At 40.9% G+C, this 21499-nt stretch overlaps 1 protein-coding gene across 1 annotated transcript in view; it reads left to right on the top strand.

The window, feature by feature from the left end:
* The first annotated feature begins 1373 nt into the window (after window positions 1-1373).
* The window catches only part of C2CD2 (C2 calcium dependent domain containing 2), a 46336-nt gene continuing 26210 nt past the window's right edge, over window positions 1374-21499 (top strand). The window contains exons 1-6 of the mRNA XM_065417489.1: window positions 1374-1736; window positions 4678-4776; window positions 13104-13223; window positions 14063-14167; window positions 18255-18380; window positions 18708-18828. Of these exons, the coding sequence (XP_065273561.1) occupies window positions 1470-1736; window positions 4678-4776; window positions 13104-13223; window positions 14063-14167; window positions 18255-18380; window positions 18708-18828 (838 nt within the window). The 5' untranslated portion in view covers window positions 1374-1469. The remainder of the gene's footprint in view (window positions 1737-4677; window positions 4777-13103; window positions 13224-14062; window positions 14168-18254; window positions 18381-18707; window positions 18829-21499) is intronic.

Here is a 21499-nt window from a genome sequence, read left to right as displayed (position 1 = left end):
AAACTGTTCAGGCATAAACTTTATCTTATATTATGATTTGTATGTTTCCTAGCACAATGGGGCCCTACATTTGGTTGGGATCTCTGTGTGCTACTGGAATACTAAGAATACCTTGTCCGAATTGTGATCCCACTGGCTCTGACCTCTACACACCCTTGGCCTGCATCATAACTCCCCTGTGCCCCTGCAGAGCTGGCTCTATGGCTTGCAAAGGACAAAGGAGTCTGTGAGCAGGCTCCATGCTTTCTGATCCGGCCATGGTGGTACTCCATTCTGACCAATGCTGGTCAACATTTCAATCTTTTTTTAATCATTTTTGCTGGGTTTTTAAAACCAGTTTATATAGAGCTGGTTGAAATGTTTCCAGTGTTGGATATTTCAACCACAGTTTTTGTATGGGAAATGTTTTAAAAATTCTCATAAATTGCCACAATTTTTTGACATAGACTGGCCCAGCCAGGGAGAGGGTGGGTCAATGATTCCACCCCAAGGAACAGGAGAGCTGGCCCAGAGGGGCACAATGTCACTACAGCCGGGTGGCTTCTAGAAGAGCATCGAAGAGTTGTTTTTTTCAGAGCTGCCGTGGGAACGTGGCGAGGGGAAGCTGTTCCAAGCCGAGCGGGCTGCATGAAGAAAGCAATGAACGCGGTGACCTCACCGTATTTCCATGTCTGCTACACACACGTGCAAGGAGGGACAGCTTCTCTGTTACCGATCTGCACGAACGACACCACTGCAGCCCATCGCTACACACTTCTGGGCCGCTTCGAAGCCCCCCGCACCCATTTCCTACCCTGTCACCCCAAGCGCACCTGAGTGTTTGCACAGGCTGGGCGCTGGCGGGGGCTGCTGCGCCTTTAAGGACTAAGGAGTCTGTGGCTGTGATGTGAGGGGGCGCAGGCTGCGAAGGGCCGAGGAAGGAGCGGCGGTGGCCACCGGCTCCAGGTTGAAGCGGGGGCGGAGCAGCTCGGCGCGCGGGGCGGGCGCTGGTCCTGCCCAGCGCCCGCCCCGCGCGCTGGAGAGGCCGCAGCGCCATGCGAGAGCGGTGCCCGCCCGGCCCGGCGCTTGCAAGGCTCCCCGCCCCGCGCAGCCTGGGCTGGGCAGCGCGCAGAGGACGCAGCGGCGCAGGCTGCTGGCGAGGGGCCCCGGGACCCTAGCGGCCCCTGCGGGCATCGCCTTCACGGGCTGGGACTGGCGGTCATTTCCCTCTGCTCCCGGCTGCGGGGTGGCTCCGGCTCAAGGGCGGCTCTTCTGGCCTGCTCTGCCCTAGGGCGTCCTCGGGCCGGACTGTGCTCCAGCCGGCGTCTGTCATTGGATTGCAAAGGGCGAGCTCGGTGCTCTCAGCGATCGGGCTGAGGTAGCGCGGGAGAAGCAAATGCCTTGAACTTTTCTCCCCCGGCGAGGGGAGGGACCCTGGCACGCGAAGACCGTACGGGCGGAGCGGGGCAGCCGGCTGGTTATGTGCAGTCATGGCTTGGCCGGCGTATTGGGTGGACGAGATCCAGTGGTTTACCCTGGTCACTCTGTTTGTGGCTGCCCTGGTCACTCTGGCCATCTACCTGGTGCAATATGCTCTGGTCGCTCTGCGGAACAGCAGGAGGAAACCGCCGTCGTCGGATGAACTTCTGCAGGGAAATGACACCCTATTGGCCTGGGTGCTGTCTCTGAACAGCTGGAGGACCCAGTGGCAGAAAGCTTGGATAACAGCCCTGAATGCAGAAGCCAAAGTGAGAGGGGTAAGTGGCCGTGTATACTGGAAAAAAATGAAAACAAAAATAGTGGAAGTCTTGCACTGAAAACGACGTTGCAATCGTCCGTGTTACCATAATATGGGCATCTGCACTTATTGCAAGTATCTGTTCCTTGAGATCTCATGGTTTTGAATGTAGATCTGTTTCCCCAGTCCTATTTCATGGGGGTGTAACCCTGTTGACTCTTATGGAGTTTCAAATCGAAGTGAACCTGGTGAAAGGGGAGTGGGAAAATGGCTTTATGTCTCTTATTCCAAAAGGATCTTATATGTAGTATTTTAAATACTGTTGTGACTTTTATACCTGCACTTTTGTGTAGGTTAAAGTTCTGGAGAGTAATTTGAAAACCGAGCCTCAGATTTTTAAGACTACAGTGTAAGGACATTATCAAGTTATTTTTTCCCTTCCAAATAAATGAACACTCACTGTTCATCATAATTGCCTTCTGGAAGCTTTAAACTAAAATCTTTCTTCCCACTTCTTACCAAATCAGTATGATTCCTTCCACTTTTTTGAACTGTCATTCCATTAAAAAGGCAAATCTATTTTGGTAAATACATATGAATTTGGAAATGCAAGAGCCAAATTTTGCTTTCCATTACAGCTGTACAAATCAGGAGTACAGTATAAAGCATCAATGAACTGGATGTACACTCCTGTAACTGAAAGTAGAATCCGACCCAAAGACTTACACCTCCCCTACAGAGCACAATTGTCGTTGTAGAGTCTGCCAGGAGAGCTAAATAAGTGTTGTCTATCCCAATAACATGCTAGAACTTTACTAGACTCTAGTTTTATTCTTACGTTTGCTAACCGTGAATCAAGTCTTTTGGGGACTATGAAAAATGCTAACTGTATATACATTTGTTAATAAAACATACATAATGTTTACCTGATTTTATTATGTTGAAGTGAATGTCACTATTTGACTTCTGCTTTGCCTTGCCCACTGTTTACCATGTTTGCCAAAACAAGAAGTAAATATGTGTATGGTTACACTTATTCAGAATATCTTTGCCAGTGAAATCTAGAAATTTTCCTGTTCTAGCCACTATTTCCTTTAAAAATATATATAGAGAAGGGAGATGGCTAGAAGTGCAGGAGAGAGGGTGTCACTGACCTCTTAACCAATCAAGATAGACTCTGCATAGCAATTGATAATTGTCCTGTACCTCTGAGGTAAACAGTAGAAACTTCGTGACTTGTCACATGACTCTGTCAATCATGAGCCAGACTTTTCCCCTTATATAACTCTCAAAACTGGTCAATTCCAGCCCCTCTCATGTATGTTTTTGAACACATTTCAGATTTTTGATGTTTACTTCTGTTTAACTTATTTTTGTTTGTCTGGCAGATCTCAGTCTTGTAGAGTGGAGCAGAATAGAGTAAAATAAGATAATGTTCAACCTTATGCCAATCATGCAACTTATGTTTGAATTTTATATAAAACTTAAAAAAAAACTGTCTGAATTGGCATGCACAACATTTGACCTACCTTTCTACTCCCAGTATCTTTGTGTAAAGGACGTAAAACTTTATATATAGTATTAAAAAAACAAAAAACCTCTGGATCTGAAGGGGGGATGCAAGGGTAGGTCAGGCCACAACAACCTAATTTCCTGGACTGAAATTGAAACTTTGCTGTGTCGCTGGAAATACCCAATTCTAACCATCTGGGAAATGTTGTTTCTGAGTGTAGATTTTTATGTGTATTCTTCAGCACCATCTCCCCAAGCCAGTGATCTTTTGTTAGCAATCTATTATTTCTAAGCAACCCATATGTGTGCGTGTGTGCATGTGTGTGTGAAATTTAAAATTCTCCAGGCATCATTGTAAATGGGGAAGGTCGGTAGGAAATACTTTTGATTGTCCTCTTAAAATATCAGTGCGGTGTGAGAAATCTATGGGTGTTATGATAAAGGATGAAAGACAGAGTTCTGCAAAAATAAATATTTTAAGAATTGTTATGAATTGGATACAGGTTCCAGGAGACAGAAATTAACACCACACTGTAGGCAAACAGATACAGAAAGTAACATTGCCTCTCACACACACCCTCCCCAAAAGAGCTTCTGTAGCCTTTTCTTTTGATGAATTCACTGCCTGACACTGCAATATGTTGTTACTCCCTCAGCTAGGCTCCCAAATGCTCAGAACAATGTCAACATCACAACGCTAATGAAATTCCTCCATGTGTACTCTTATACCAAAGCAAAACTTAACCTGGGAAGTCTGTTAATGCAGCAGCAGCAGCCAATGAGCACTCACAGCATGAGTAAAATGTAATTACTGTTGTTTCTGAAAACGTGACTTCACAAAGCAGTGGATTTTAGGGATCTATTTCTCCCCCTCTTTGTGTGTGTTACGTTTACATCATATTCTTCTTCCTAGGTTCTGGTCAGTGTTGTAGGCGTGGGGTGTTTTTCTGTTAAGTATTAAAAACACAACAATATTTTGTTTTTAAAGATCTTTCAAACAATTGTTTGGTAGCTCTTCATTTTGGGATAGATCATGCAGCCAGCCATATAACATGCTGTAGAATAGTATTAGAGTTATTAGGCCGGATCCTGAAAACAGTTGTTACTATTTATATTATGGTAACTGTGAGAAAACCTTACTCATGAGAGTAGCTTCATTGAATTCAATAGAATTACCTGCAATATGTTGAGTGCCCTCACCTCCCATTGCTGTCAAGATGAGTCAGAATCAGGCCTTATGAGAGTGAAATTCAGCATAGGTTTTCCAGGATGTTCCTTGCATTATGTAGTGGAGAATAGTGGATAGGATTAACCCCCCCCTGCAATTTTATATATGAAAACTCACACTTTCTATTATCTGATGGTTTCAAAAACTTTAATGACAGTGTGTCTCTATTATGTTGAAGTGAAAATAATTTATTTTATTAAAACGTGTACTTGTTTCTTAGGATTCGTTGTTGCTTACATTTGAAGAAGACACAACTCCTCAGCCACTGGAGCTAGCAGTTAGACGGGTTGTAAGTGTTGTAAAGTCAGCCCAAGAGAAGGTAAACTTTAATGTTTTCTCTTAATAGATTAAAATCGTTACTCCTTTTTAAAATACTAAGCTTTGTCAAGCTTGGTAATGGACTTTCTGAGTTATGGACTGTTGTAAACCCTGTGCATGCTTATTTGAGCCGATTATAAGTTTCAGAGTGTGTTTCAGGGCTACTAGCAATTGATCACAAAATTGAGCTCATTCTTAGTTTTATGTATGCATCTGTTAAGGTCACATGGCCAAATGTTTTCCCGTTATTTCCCCCTCCCATTACTGTTAAAGTCTGCTTAGGGTGGGGAAGGAAAGGAACATTCTGGAGAATGTTTTGTTGATTAAAAGTTTTACTTAACTGCAACCAGATAAGAATAGGCCAAGTAGGTACAAAGTCTAAGGGTGAAATCTTGGCCCCGTTGAACTCAATGGGAATTTTGTCCTGATCTTTAATGGGTCTGGAAAGTCACCCTAAAAGGTATTAAATGAGAACTAGCATATGAACGCTTTTTTTTTTTTTTTTTTTTTTTTTTTTTAAGAAGCACACAACATTAAAACAAGACTGAATGTGGCCATTTGAATATGTACATTCTTTCCATGAGATGCACAAGCACAACTCTACTGTCTTCAGTGGAAGTTGCATTGGGTGGCATAATTTGGACAAAATTGTAGAGGCTAATGACTAAGTTTTCAAACTTAAATGCCTACAGTTAGGCCCCTAACACAAAGTGGCCTGATTCTCACAGGTGCTAAGCACCCACTCTCTTATTACTTCTCTCTTCCTGTTAGTCCTGTGAACTATGCACATAAGTCGGAGTAGTCTAACTTTAGGTTCCCCGATTTGAGGTTTGTTTTGGTTTTGGTTTTGTTTGTTTTTTAATAACAAATTCTTCGTTGAATGGAAGGTAAGGGCCCAGATCATTTGATATGGCAGATCTGCATTCAGAGTAAGACCTGAGTGTTTCTACACCCCTAATCCTGAGGCTAGCTGATGGCTCAGCCAGTCCACAGAGTAAGTTAGGGGAGTCTTAACTCCCAGGATGTAAGGATGCCCATCTGCATCTCCCTTTTCTCCAGCAGTTGGGGCTAGGATGGTATTCTGTTGGCTTCACATTATCTGAGGATTCCCCAACACAGGGGGAATCCTCCGGAGGCTGGATCTGCTAGTACTATGGCTATTGTACTTTGGGCCACCACTGGATCAGATTGATGTTTTTTCTAAGAGATGCTTTAGTGCAAGCAGGAATTAATTCAATCAGGGAAGCTCTGTGGCCTGTTTTATACAGGGGGTCAGACTAGATGATTATGGTAGATCCTTCTGGCCTTAATCTATGAATCTATATAAATATTTTTTTGTGGAGCACACATAAGAGGGAGATTGGGGGATTTTGAGGAGGGGGAAGTAGAACCAGCTCAGACCAGAAAAGTCAATAGCCTGGTGATTAGGGCACTCTCCTGGGATATACCTGCTCTAGAACCTGGGTTTCCCATATCTCATTTAGGCATTGATCTGGGTCTCTTCCATTTCTCTCCTTTCTCTTCCACCTCCTTCTCTTCCTTCCCCACACCCCCAAAACAAAACATCCTGGATCTAAAAACCTTTCTGATGGAAGCTTAGTTGAGATGATAAGTTTTGGTGTTGACAAATCTACATTTTCCACTGAGAAACATTTTGGCGAAAAAGTCAGATATAGACAGGACTGGGTTGAACACTGTCTTAATCATATAGGCAGGTTTTTATGGAAATGGCTTCAACCTTATCTATGAATTTCTTTACTCTTCTTGGTTTAAGACACACACTGCATGAAATTCAAATATATTTTGCCTCTCTGCACAATAGTTGTAAATTAAAGAAGGAGCCCTTTGATAGATACTTTCACTCCCTTTTTAAATGCATGGGTTTTTTTTTTCCCTAGCAAACTCTGGTAGTTTTCCTGTAGAACATTAATTGCAAATCCAAAGATCATTGATAGTAAATTCATGGAGAAATAAGTAGCTCTTTTGTATTGTTCTGTTCCTGGAACTGGTCTACATTAAATTAGAACGGGAAATTCTATAATACAGAATGGAAACCTTTTTTTAAGGCCCTGTCCGCGCTGCAACTTTCAACTTGAGTTTGTAACTAGTTACTAGCATGGTGTGTGACCAGGCCCCACATGTTTATCAATGCTGTGGCAGCCAAGAGCATTTTGCCCTTGTCAGAGGCCATGGCTGGCACATGGCTATCTTCTTGCAACCAGTTTGGCACCCTTTTATTTATGATTGTATTACAAGAACATCTAGAGGCCTCAGTCAAGGATCAGGGCTCCATTATGTCATGTGCTTTACAAACCTAATTTAAAAAAACACAGTCCCTTCCTCAGAGCTCACAACTAGGATTATGACAAGACTCAACAGTGGATGCAAGAGAGGAATTGGAGTGAAAGGACAAAACGACAGAAAAGTAAATACATATATGCATAATATTATGCATAAACACCATGGGGTTCTTTTTTGTGTTGAGTGTATCTCTTCTGTGTGATTAGTCTCCTTCCTCTCAGCTCTCTCTGCAGGAGGACATGCCTGAGTGCATTAGTCCACATGATGCAGGTTCTACTCTGTGAACAAGTCTACCAGGGCACTATATCTCCTATTGAGGTATTAGTGGATATCTGGCCAGAATGTTGTTTGTTTTTGCAGTAGATCCAGAGACCCCACTTAGGATCAGGGCCCCATTATGCCAGGCACTGTACAAACATATCCCAACACACTTTGTCCCTTCCTTAAAGAGCTTAAAATTTAAGAAACTGGTGCATTTCCCGGGAAGCACTGATGGTTAGGCCGGATGCCAGCTGTGGGCAAACAAACATGGTTGTAATGGCAGAAAAGTGGCTGTGGTGGATGCAAAGTGAACCATGTAAAAAGCAACAGAGGGTCCTGTGGCACCTTTAAGACTAACAGAAGTATTGGGAGCATAAGCTTTCGTGGGTAAGAACCTCACTTCTTCAGATGCAAGTAATGGAAATCTCCAGAGGCAGGTATAAATCAGTATGGAGATAACGAGGTTAGTTCAGTCAGGGAGGGTGAGGTGCTCTGCTAGCAGTTGAGGTGTGAACACCAAGGGAGGAGAAACTGCTTCTGTAGTTGGATAGCCATTCACAGTCTTTGTTTAATCCTGATCTGATGGTGTCAAGTGAACCATGTGACTTGTTGCAAGTTAAGGTGACCAAGCCTCTAACCAGTTACAAAATCAATTAAAAATATAGTTTGGACAGGGCCTAACTGTATAGAATGAAGTGACTTGTTTTTAGAAGTACTTGCATTGCTTTAGTTGACTTGGTCAGCATTTCCATCACCTGTTTCCAGAAGGCTTATTACTTGGCAGTAAAAGTTTTTTGTTTTGCTTTTGGTTTTTTTCCTCTTGTCTGGAACTTAGCACATAAGGATCTGGCCTAGGCAAGAGCAAGTTTTGAAATCCATTTCGTTGTTTTTAAGCTACAATGAAAAGTATCCCTCCCTTTCCTTCAAAACATTGACATTGCCTGCTTGACATATTCTTCATACTCTAAACATTCCCCCTGGGGTGAGGGGGAGAGGAAGTGGTTTAGAGAAAGGAAAGCTTCATTTAGTGGGCTAATCAGCCATGTGATTTTCAGCTGGGCTTTGCAGCCTGCTCTTGAGGGCCTTATTAAGCTACTCTGCCATTGCAACTGTGCTGGTTCTGTAGGTTGGCTGAGAGAGTTGAGCAATGCTGCCAAGAGCTGGTGGTATAGGGTAGCACCGTTGTAGTGGTTGGAACCTTTCAATCCCTTTTGGAGCTGGCCAAGAGAGAGAAGGAGCAGGTAAAGACCAGTCATGCAAAAGGCAATCCGTTAGTTTTAAAACACGCTTGAGATGTTTGATATCCATCCCATCATCTTACCCTGAACTCCTGAGGAGAGACTCTGGGTTACTGGCGGAGAGAAACATGATCTGTGATTCATGCTGCTTATTGAAGGTCACTGACTAATAAGGTTAACCCAGGCATGGCCTTGGATGAGGTCTCTGATTTTTGTATTTCTGAGATCTGGCTGAGATGAAACTGTTGTGGAAGAAGAAGAGAGCCCTGTCTTTCTCTGGTCACTACTCCGAGTGCAGAGTTAAGATAGTTTGAGTGCCTAAGAATAAATTGGCATACCTTCAAACACTGGGGTTTATTGTAAATTTAACCTTAACTTCAATTTTCTGGCTTTCTAATGGTGTGGTTTTTCTTATAAGGATTTTTATTCCTAAATTACTGATATGCAGTCAACCTTCATTAAGCTATTTATCTGGGAATAAAATTGTGTTGTATAGTAGCACCTGTTTCTTTTCTTTCAAAGAAAAGGCCAGCCAATGCTAGTGATGCACTGAGAGTTTTAATAAATACGTATAGCCAGTCATCTTAACAAACCCTAAATATACTGCTACTGGGAAGCTAAGAATTTACCACTTAAAATCCATTTCATTATGGGATATGTCCCACTTGTTTAGAGGGGGTAGGAAGAATAGAATGTCAGAGGCGTGGGCAACATTTGGAACAACGCGTGAAGTGTGTGAGTTTATATAGTACCTGTACATAACAATTTTATTGAAATAAAACAAATATACAAACTAAAATAAACCTAAACCTCTTTATTTTATTTATTTAACTGCATGTTGCCACTTCTTCAAGGAGAAAAGAGTAGCTTACATTTTATAGCTCTCTAGAGAGGTAGGAGGGAGCAAACTGAAACTGAGGCACAAGTTCCCCTACTAATTCAGCTATACCTCTACCCAGATATAACACAAATTCGGATATAATGCGGTAAAGCAGCGCTCCGGGGGGGCGGGGCTGCGCACTCCGGCGGATCAAAGCAAGTTCGATATAACGCGGTTTCACCTATAACGCAGTAAGATTTTTTGGCTCCCGAGGACAGCGTTATATCAGGGTAGAGGTGTATCTGGAGAACCGGAGGAAAAAGTTCATCTAAAAAGTTAAAATCAGACTGAGAGATAGAAATATAAAATTTCTGTAAATTGTGAAAGGGAAAACTTAAAATAATTTAGACACTCTTATTTATATAGACACATTCTCGTTAAAATAGTGTCTAAACTTGTTGAATTAAAACTACAAATCTGCAAATATTTGTCTGTGATGGATCTTGAAATTAACAGATTTTTTTTATTTAATAGTTTGTGGCTCAGAACCACTGTTGTTGATTACAACTCAGGGGAGAAGGGAATAAGAAAAGAACCAGAGCTAGAAGATAAGAACACTGTTTAATGTATAAATTCACCATACAAATACTGGCTATTTTACCTTTAATTCTATTGAGACAAGGTAGAGAATGAAAAGATGGAGCACCCATTCCAGTGGGTGTAGGTCTAAGCAGGCGTGACTTTCACATTTCAGGATAAAGGAAACAGTTATATTACCTGTGTAAGTAAGTGTATACACGTTAGACCTCCTAGGAGAAGGAATGACCTTTTATAAAGAACTTTCTCAGGCTTGGTCTACACTAACCCCCCAAATTGAACTAAGGTACGCAACTTCAGCTACATGAATAACGTAGCTGAAGTTCGAAGTACCTTAGTTCGAACTTACCTCGGTCCAGACGCGGCAGGCAGGCTCCCCCGTCGACTCCGCGGTACTCCTCTCGCCGAGCAGGAGTACCGCAGTCGACGGCGAGCACTTCCGGATTCGACTTATCGCGTCCAGACAAGACGCGATAAGTCGAACCCAGAAGTTTGATTGCCAGCCGCCGAACTAGCGGCTGGGTATAGACGTACCCTCAGTCTTTGAAAGAAGTGTTGTGGTGTTTCTGTTTGAAACAGAATGAAACTGAGGACTTCTGGGTTGAGTCTGAGAGATATAAGCAGATTGAGAATGAGTATTTGTCGTTTGTTTGGCTTGCTGTTTATTTTAAACTGTTTATTATTATGAAGTTGTACTAGTGACCCTATGGACTATATAACCAACTGTTGAAATAGATACAGTAACTCCTCGCTTAACGTTGTAGTTATGTTCCTGAAAAATGCGACTTTAAGTGAAACCATGTTAAGCGAATCCAATTTCCCCATAAGAATTAATGTAAATAGGGGGGGTTAGGTTCCAGGGAAATTTTTTTTCACCAGACAAAAAGCTATATAGTATATAGATATACACACAGTATACGTTTTAAACAAACAATTTAATACTGTTCACAGCGATGATGATTGTGAAGCTTGGTTGAGGTGGTGAAGTTAGAGGGTGGAAAAGGGTGGGATATTCCCCAGGGAATGCCTTGCTGCTAAATGATGAACTAGCACTTGGCTGAGCCCTCAAGGATTAACACATTGTTAATGTAGCTTCTCATCAAGGCAGTACGAACACGAGGGAGGGGAGACAGCATAGCAGACAGAGACAGACACACACCTTGTGTGTGGGAGAGAGATGCACACTGCCCCTTTAAGTAAGCTGACCCACTCTTAAGTGCATTGTCTTTTTAAGTGGATCAGGAAGTTGAGACAGCAGCTGCTGCCCCAAGCTCCCTATGTCTCTCTCCGTCTGTGTCCCCTCCCTGCTCTATATGGAGAAGGGGTAAATGGGGTGCAGGAGCAGGGGGGAGGGGGACACCCTGACATTAGCCCCTTCCTCCCCCCCTGCACAGCAAGCAGGAATCTCTGGGAGCAGCTCCAAGGCAGAGGGCAGGAGCAGCACTTGGCAGTGGGTGGAGGGACAGCTGAACTGCCGGCAATTGATAGCCTGCTGGGCGGCTACAGCACAGGGAACTTAGGGGAGCAGGGAGCTGATAGAGGGAGCTGATAGGGGGGCTGCCGGTCCACCCTGGTTACAAGCTCCCACCAGCTAGCTGCAATGGGCTGCTCTTCCTGCAAGCAGTGGACAAAGTAGGCAGCAGCCAAACAACGTTAGAGGGGAGCACTGCACAACTTTAAACGAGCATGTTCCCTAATTGATCAGCAACGTAACCATGAAACAACTTTAACCGGGACAACTTTAAGTGAGGAGTTACTGTAATGCAAATAAGAATTGTAAATCAATTATCAAGAAAACAGACTTTTTTGGAGGGTGGGGGAAAGAGACGGAAATAATGAATGTCTTCTCCTCCTAAGAATATTTTTGAGGGTGTGGAAAGGGACTGTAGGGGGAGAGATAGCTCAGTGGTTTGAGCATTGGCCTGCTAAACCCAGGGTTGTGAGTTTAATCCTTGAGGGGGCCACTTAGGGATCTGGGGCAAAAATCAGTACTTGGTCCTGCTAGTGAAGGCAGGGGGCTGGACTCAATGACCTTTCAGGGTCCCTTCCAGTTCTATGAGATAGGTATATCTCCATATATTTATATTTAGAGTAACAAATTCTACCTTTGTGCTTTAATAGCATACTTAAAATGTTCCTATGAAACGAATCCTGAATCAGAAATTGATGACTTCATGTGAGCTAGTGTACTTGCATTATAAGAGCATGACTGTGATGTCTATTCACTTAAGATTGCTGATGTGATTCTGCCTTCTTAGTGAATTACCGTCTATATCTGGGGCTCCTCTGTGTTGTGAAATGTGTACTGCAAGTTCTTTGAATGTAGAAAGTCAGTTCCTGAACCAAATTGGCTTGGGGGAGGAGGGAGGATGAGATTTTGCATTTGTAGGTATATATTGAGGTATATAAATAAAGTTACTGTTCATAAAAGCAAATGGACTGGCTACCTTGGGTTAAGCAACATGTATTGCAGGCAGGCACTGTACAAGCTTTGTCTCTTGAATATTCACCCCAAACTCTGCCAATGCACTTCAGTACTAAATTTCAACACCTTTTCTGGTTCAGCCAAAGATCTCTTAAGTAGAGGAGGCTAATTATGCCAAATTATATGATGGCTTTTTGTTATGTTTGCAAACAGGGAAACTAGGATGATGCAACAAAATTCAACTTTGTGATAGCTGTGAAAGCGACTTCATTATTTTATTCAGGCCATCTTGTGACCCAGAAATCTTAATGTCTTGTGAAACTTTCACAAGATGGCTAGTTTCACATCAAAATATGAAAAAAACTGGGATTTCATCATGTTTTGATGCAAAAATTTGATCTTTGACTAAAATTTTGTATTTTTTGAAAGTGTGTGTGGGGAAGGGGGGAATGTTTGACAGTCAAGGAACTTACTTGGAGCATTTTATTGATTGTGTCAAAACCTCCAATTTTTGAGAAAGGTAGTGGTTGTAAATGCTTTACACTACAGTCAGGATTTGAACTTTGGTCTCCAGCAATGAAAGTCTAGTGTCCTTGTCCCCTGCATTTCTGAACTTCATAATTTTTCTAACTGATCAAGGTAGAAAGTTTCTTGAATGAAAACCTTATTTATTTATTCCCCGCTAGGTGGTTTCTTGTAATGTAGTGGGAGACTCCATTCAATTTATTGTTCATGTGTCACATACTTCACCTACTACCACAGAATGTCAGTCATACAGTGTGAAACTGTCTCCACTTCACTTACAGGTAACGTTTTTTAATTATATCCCTTGCTAAATATTACATTCAGATCCAAAAAAACTAATTGGCCCAAATTTTTTACATACACTGTAGTCAAACTGAAAGATTGTTTTAACTTTTGAACCTCATAGTTACAAAATGCTTAAATATTTGTTAGCGCTGTCCACAAAAGTTGGCTTTTTTTTTTTTAAGGTAATTTTGTCCCAATTCATTGTATAATTAAAACTAAATATTTGTGAAGACAATGCAAATAAATAATATTGCATTTATAATTGTGGACCATGAAAATACATTTTTTTCCATGAGTCTGATGTTCTCAACCTGGGTTCTGGGCCCCCTTGGGGGGCCACGAGCAGGTTTCAGGGCCAGCGTTAGACTTGCTGGGGCCCAGGGCAGAAAGCCAAAGCCCCACCACGTGGGGCTGCAGCCGAAGCCTGAGCAACGTAGTTTCGCGGAGGCATCTGTGTCATGGTGCCCCAGGCAATTGCCATGCTTGGTACCTCTTAATGCTGGCCCTGTCTTTTATATGTAGAAAACCAGTTGTTGTGGCACAACTGGGCCATGGAGTTTTTATAGTATGTTGGGCGGGGGGGAGGCTCAGAAAAAAAAAGGTTGAGAACCCCTGCCCTAGGCTATATTCATAAGAAATTATTTCACCTTTTAGTGTATTCTATGTTCTTCTTAGGCCACTATCATTCGAGATTTATTAAATTAAATGCTGGTATCACTCTGACTTCAGTGATACTGCACTTGTTTACAGCAGTGATGAGCTTTGTCCAGTGCTTCTCTTAAAAGATATTTACAAGTCTCCAGATGACAAAAACTAACCTCTGTCATTTCAACAGCTGGAACTCTATCTGAAAGAAAAAGGAGAAGACATTGAAGTTGTGTGGTCCTTCCTTAATGCCCCTGAAACTAATATTAAAATCCAGCCAACAGCAGTGCAGGAGGTCAGTCAGTAAGTTTTTTATTTTTGTTTGTTTGTCTGTCTGTCTTAACCAGTCCTCTAAAACAAAACTAAAGGACACATTTTGAGTCCCCTCTTAAGCACAGTAGCACCCTACATGGATACTAAAGTGTTAAACCTAAGTTGAGATAGAGTTGATCAGTTTTGACAGAGAAATCTTTTGTTGGGTCATTGGTTTCATCCAAATCTAAAAGCATGAAAAATCTTGCTTCTTAAATAAAATTATTTCTCAAAGCATTTTTGGACATCTGTAATAAGTGTCCCAATCAAAATATTTTTTTAAGTCACTGTATGGATCGCTTGCATTAGTACTAGAAGAGGACAACCTTATTTCAGAGTCCACTTGACAAATGACTAGTTTGGCGGCGGCGGGGGAGGGACTAAGAATCTTAAGGCTTTCCATAGTGCTAAGCACTTGATTTGTGCTTTCTGGTTTGCATATGTTATCTTTCAAGCTACAAATTAATTTTCTCATTATTTGGGACCTTCCTCTCCTCACTCCACTTATTATTTATCAGATTAGAGAAATTGTAAATTGTATCTTAACAATGGGAAATGGTTCCCTTGTGCTTTTTTTTTTTTTTTTTTTTAAACTATACACCTACTTTTTTGTGTCTTGCACTGTAACTTGTGTGGTGTTTTTTCCCTTCTTAAAAAGTTGACTTCAGTGCATGTTAGAGCTTCTTCTGAGGAATTGTATTGACTGAATGATGACTGGGGGGGGGGGGCAGGGGGATATTTAATTTTATTATCATGGATATACAACTAAATGTATTAAAAAACGATGTATGACAAAACACTCTTCAGAACACTAAAAAAAAAAAAAACCTCAGATTTATTTTGCATGTGTGGCAACCTAAATGACCTTAATCACTGGGAATAATATCTAATATCCATGTATTAAACAGTCACTAAGTACTTATTGACAGGTCATAATGTCTCTGAAACAGCGTGGCCCGTTGTATTTAAAAACTCTGCTTTTTGAAAAGTGCTTGACTGTGGATTTACAAGTGTAGTTATATTGCATTGGGTGTTGTACATGCTCTTAAAAAGAACCTGTAAAATCTAAGTAACTAAAGCCTTCATTCTCTCCTTAATGTTAATGGGAACTGAGTATGCATCTTATAGGTCTAGAGTCGAAAACCCCCAAAATATTGACATTTATGAATGAACTACAGTTTGGAAATTGTTTCGGCTCCTTCATTTAAATGACATTTTCCCTCTGTTCCTTTTTTTTTTTTAAGTAAATACTTGTACATGCAAAAATAATAATGATCATCACTTAAAGAACTTATCTTCACAGTGCTTCATACACACCAGTTAAACTGGATGAAATAAGAAGATTCTAGTTTACACTGACAAAAGCTGGATGACTCTGAATCACACTTGGCGCTCTGTACTTGGCTGACTTTTAGTATTGCAGATGATATATATGGCCTTGCATAGAAACTGCACTACCCAGTCACAAAAACAATATTTTACAGTTAGGAACGACAGTTCTAACATATTCTAAAAATGACATGTTAAGGGTTCTTGAAGTAACTTATTCAGATGCAGTTTTAATGTTTCCTGTGTTGGATTCCAGAAAGAGGGTTGAATGTAAACATTTACAGTTGAAGATGGGGCACAGATAATGGAGTTCAAGTTTTTTCAAACATTATATTCTACTTGAAGCCAACAAGGAAGTGGAATATAATCTTTTTGAAAAAACTTTTATATGAACCTAATTCCCCCACAACCCCAAATGCTCATGATATTGGGTATCCGTCTTTCCAAGCCTTTACATTTGGAACTAAACTTGGGTGAGTGGAGGTTTTTTGTTTTAAGTGAACTGCTTCACACATGGACATGAAAGCATCAGAAAATGTCAATGAGTATCAGGCTAATTATAACAATTAGCATAACTTAGTTCATAGCAAAATTAGAACTCGTTGGAATTTTTCAAATTTTCGAGAACAGTTTCCATTAAACTAAATTTTCATTGAAAGTGGGCAGTGAGTGGAGGGGAAACACCCAACAAGAGGGGTTGGTTGGTTGTGGTTTTTTTTGTTTTGTTTTCGTTTTGTTTTTTAAACTTTTTTTGGGGGGGGAGGGGGTTTCAAGCAGGTGTAACAAAGGTTTGTTATCCATACACTTACCAAATTGATACGGTGACACTGCCAAAGTGGACACTGGAAGTTTAATTGTAGCAGTCTTTTGGGGTATTTTTTTTAAATATTGGAGCACAACAACATGCAACTTATAGAAATAGGCCCCTTAAGTAGGTTACGAGAGAGAAGCAGCAGTACAACATGAGAAAAATAAGGTTGAAGGGTGGAGGGTGCTTTATATGAACAATAACTACACATCTTCAGAGTGTGACATCATAAAGCGGGTAGTGAAACAAGATGTATATACATTGCAGATTGGGATTGTTCAAACACACCTAATACTACCCCTCAACAAGTTAGTGGTCAAGAAGGAACTCTGACTTTAAATTTATTAGGCCTATGGTGAAGATTTGGTTGTCACTTGCACCAGTGCAGGAATATTTCATTAACTTGTGCTAGTTCTAAAGCACCGTGTAGGTTTGCAAAATGAAGTGGTCAGTCCTGGGATGTGTTGCGCATTCTTGGCTCTCATCAAAGTTGTTGAGAGTTGATGGAACTCAGTCAGACTGTTGCAGGACACTCATCATCTGCCAGGATTAGGTCTTTCATCCCCTTTATTGTGATCATCTTGAGTTGCGCTAGTGAGTTGTTGGGATATTTCTGCCAGGAATGCAGCTAAATAGCTTAGCTTCTGCAACAGGGCCTAGTTAATATCCATTTTTTGGTCTCTAACTTTTTGCCAGAGAATGTGAGTCCTCCGATTGCGTACAAAATGGCTGTGTGTTCCCACCTGACCACAGCACACATCAGGATACTCTTTCCATCTTACTGTAAGAATCAGGAGACATGAATGTTTCATATAAGACTCAGTAAATTGGCTCCATTCCTTTAAAAGTTATGGTCTGTAACAGTATAATCTTTCTAAATGAGATATCAGTTTTAGACACTCCTCTATATATTTTCATCTATAGGTATTCTCTGTCATGTAGGTCTATGCAGTGTCTCCATGTATAGCCTGATTTACATCTCTGTACATTAGAAATTGAACCTCTTCTAGATTCTTCCTGGACCACTTCCAGTGCTCTTGAATTTCCTAATTGCTGTCTATGTGCAATAATTGAATTAAATATCCCCTCAGTTCCAAATATTGAAGAAAACTGAAGCATAGAATAGCATGCTGCCACTGATTGATTGTAGCTAAAAGTAAACCTCCTATATCAGATCACTGGCAAGCAAACAATTACTGCATCGGTGTGCTTTATAAGTAACCTCAAAGCTACCATGTATAAGCAAAATTTTGCAATGCATTTTGATGCCTGCAATATAAAGGACCGAGCATAAATGAGTGCTGCAATGAACCATCAATAACTGGAAAGCATTTCTTGGATGACAAGCGGATGGGAATGATAGCTTAAGTTTCCTGACTGGAGCTGCCTGAACATTCAGACAGAACTATTTTAGGCATGACTGAGGTTTGGGCTAAAGAAGTACCAAAATGATCATTGTGTGCTGAATGGAAGTTGCCAAATTTCAGCTAATGGAAGTCAGCATAGTTCCATAGAAGTCAGTGGTACTAGTTTGATAATCTGACCTGCTGTCTGTGTATACTGTATTGCTATCCTGGTTTTGCTCAGGTGGTAAAAGAGCTTTAACAGCATAACAAATATGTATGAAATCATGACTGAGGTTCTTTTTGAGGTGAGTAATGACTTTACCCTTTCCATTTCTCTTTCAGAGCTGCTTGTGATTATAATGCATATATTGTGAATGTGGGTTTTTTATTTTTAATAGCTAAGATCAGTGACTATTTGTCTGACATTTCAGTATGTCTGGCTATTGGCACTAGACCTGCTCTCATTCTTACAACATTTGCTTTATGACATAGTGATAGACTGCTTAGTCAGCTGTCCAGTGAATTTCTGCATTAATGTTTATTCTCCTGATTAATTAGAAGCATGATTCTTTTTTCTCTCCTACTAGGGCCAGATGGCTGAGACATGTGCAATATTTGAGCCATTCAGAGATGTTTTCCAGAATCTAATTAGTTTAGTTTCACCATCTGTAATTTTGAGTACAAAACCTACAGATATAATAAAGGAGGTACAGGTAAGTCTTGTATACATTTAAATAATTTTTGCAACCTGTTTTCTGTTAATATTAATATGTCTGGTCAGAGGACACTCATAATCCTGTGAATGAACTGCAAGTTTAACACTGTGCTATTTGATCAGAAATCATAGAGAAACACTTTAAACCACTTAACCTCTGGTACAGGAGGATTTGACCTTAAAATTCCTAGGTGACTACTTTGTTGCTAATGCTGCCCTGTAATTTTTAATATCAAATGACTTTTACCATGTTGATCTGTGTGAGTATACAAGGTATTGAGTATTTTATATAGCTGATCCCTTGTGTCTTGTTTCCTTTTCACAGAATGTACAAAACATAGGAACTCTCCCCCAGGGCACCAGCCCTCCGAAACCTCCAAGGATTCATGAACTAAAACTGCTAGTGAAGAACATTGTAGCCACACTGACTGATCACAGTGCTGCAGGTAAAACAAAATCTACTGCAGACAGATATTCTGCTTCAAAGCTGTAAGGAGGGTGACTCTTTAACCTGTAGTGGTCATACTTTCAGACACAACAAAATATAATGAATAGATCAGATAAATCCTCATTCTGATCTATTGCCTCTGCGGCACTGGTGGGCCTTTTTCCTCTCCGTCCTCTCCACTTCCAAGAACCTGTAGGTGGGGCAGAGTAACTGATTTATTTTAATTTGAATAATTAAAAGACTCATGCACAAAGCTAAGTGTCCTGGCACATAATATTATAACAAAATAAAACCCCAGAAGCACTAATTAATGATTCCAAAAAGGAATCCTGCCAAGCTCCTTTCCATCCTGCCATCGTTATTGGAAGCAGACCCTCAGCCCTCCCCCAAAACCCTATGGAGCAGATTCCTTTGCAGCATGCCCAGGTAACCAATTTTGGGTTATTTCAAACCAAGAGGGGTTATGCACTGTGCACATCATGACTCTCTCCTTCTACGCCCCCAGCAAACCATAGTCAATAAACTGGTTTGTAGCACTGCTCAGTACCATGAAGCACTCCTGCAATGAAGGGGGGGCGGGGAATTCTGAGGCAGCAGAAGATGAAGTAATTGATAAGGTGGCTATAATGGAGTTGCACTGCCAAGGAGCAGAGGGCCCTGTTGCCAATGTGAAGGCATAGGATCTTTATCAAGATGGTTCTGTCCTTTGGCAAGATCTGTACAGTCCTCAAGGGTGGGTGTGGGAAGAGGAGGACATAGAATTCAGTGCACTGGTTGTGTTCAATTCTGTGTGTATGTAGGGTGGGGGTAATCATTCTGTTAGGGGCGTGGAGAGAACTCTAAAGGAAACCTCCTTAGTTCTCTTTCCTCAGTCAGGGCCTCTCCCCTGCAGGTCTGTTGGTGGGAAGGGGTTGAATATGGCCCAATATGAATTGTTGTTATGCCCAGAGATTTCCAAGAAAATCTCTGGGCATTGTATGGTCTGAAAAGTCACATTTGGGGGAGAGGAAACAAAAGGAAGTAAAACACCTTGAAATACCCTTATTGTACTGTCACTTTTAAATACAACTTTCCACTTAAATCATTTGGAAGCTCTGCTTAACAACTGATGACTCAACATAGGTGTTATAATCCAACTCACGGTCTTTTCTGTTTGGTTGAATATTACTTGGTATGACACTGGTTTAGCTGTGCTCTGAGTAATTTGTTAACACTAGAACCCTTCATGAGATGTTTATTCAGGCAGGGATACTTTATTGAAGAAAGACATACTTTTCCCCCCAAAAAACAGTCATTGGCTTGGGGCACATGGAGCATGAAGCCAAGCAGGAGGTCACTGCCCACTAAAACAAGTTGTGCTGCTTATGTTTGGGGCGTAGGCTTTCAACCTGTCTTTCAAGTGTCTAAGCTTCTTCATGATCAAGCCTGCCTGCTTCATTGCTCCAGGGCTAGAGCACCAACTAAGCTTTTCAGAAGTGTCTGAATTCTGATCAGTGACCTTTGGGTGCCTCAATTTTGTGTGTGCCCAACTTGAACCTTTCAAAAGGGTGCTTTTTCAATGTAGATTCCCCCCCACCCCCGAATATGGGTGATCGGAACTTTCTGAAAATCTTTTAACATGCCTCAATCTGAGCATCCAGAATCGCTAGTTACTTAACAAACAAACAGATGCCCCTTTTGAAGTGCTTCAGGTTGGGTGTAGTCTTGGTCTCTGTGGCTTTTGTAGTGTAAATAGGCAAGAATTCAACAGTCATTAAACCCTGTGCTTGGGTTTGGCTCCCTACTGAGAATGGGGTGAATCCTTAGCGCTGCCAGGCTAAGGGATTTTTTTTTCCGAAAGTGACTGTTATTGGATCACGTTAAAACATTTTAAAACATAGTTTGTTTTCGCCATTTGTAGGCAGGATTAAGCTGAGTCTGACCATGTTGTTGGAGCCCTCTGTAGCATGATTGATTAACCTGCATAGCTTGTTTCTTTGCCTATGTTTCTAGATAGGCTAAAACATGAATTTTTAACCTGTCCATAACAGGGTTTTACTACATTAATATGCCTGTATGAGTTTGTATATTGAGTTCTAACTGGGAAATAACCATTGTTTACAATTACTTTGCTAGTAGGCTCTACATATGTTTTTTGTATAGGTTGTCTTATGTGTATGGGGTTCAGGTAACACATCTGAGATTGATCTAATATAGCAAATTTTATTTATATCTATCTAGATAGATAAATAAATATAGATATATAATATAGATTCAATATATCTTTGTCTATTTCTGCGCACAAACCTCACTGAATTTGTGTATGTTCTTGCCTGTTGTCAGAGCCCCAAAGATGAAAAATAGTGACTTTTGGCATTGTAAAATTTACTCCTTTTTTTGTGTGTGTTTTTTAGAAGCTATAAATAATACCAACTGTTCCTACTTGGAATAACAGTAAAATTATTCACTTTTACCTTCAACTTGTTAGTAGACATTTCTGTATTAGTAGAGCAATGCTCTTGAGTGGCATGATCTCTTTAAAAATAGCAATCTGTAAATCCATTGTTCATTAACAATGTGGTGGTCAATATCTGTTAACACAAGAAATAGTAGTTCCTCAAGAAACAGTTAGACCGTCAGTAAGGATTTCAAATATTTATCTAATTTTTGTTTTAAGTGACTTGAAACCA

Source organism: Emys orbicularis, chromosome 1 (genome assembly GCF_028017835.1).
Source record: "Emys orbicularis isolate rEmyOrb1 chromosome 1, rEmyOrb1.hap1, whole genome shotgun sequence".
Classification (NCBI taxonomy): Eukaryota; Metazoa; Chordata; order Testudines; family Emydidae; genus Emys; species Emys orbicularis.
This window is presented reverse-complemented; position numbering and strand designations above follow the sequence as displayed.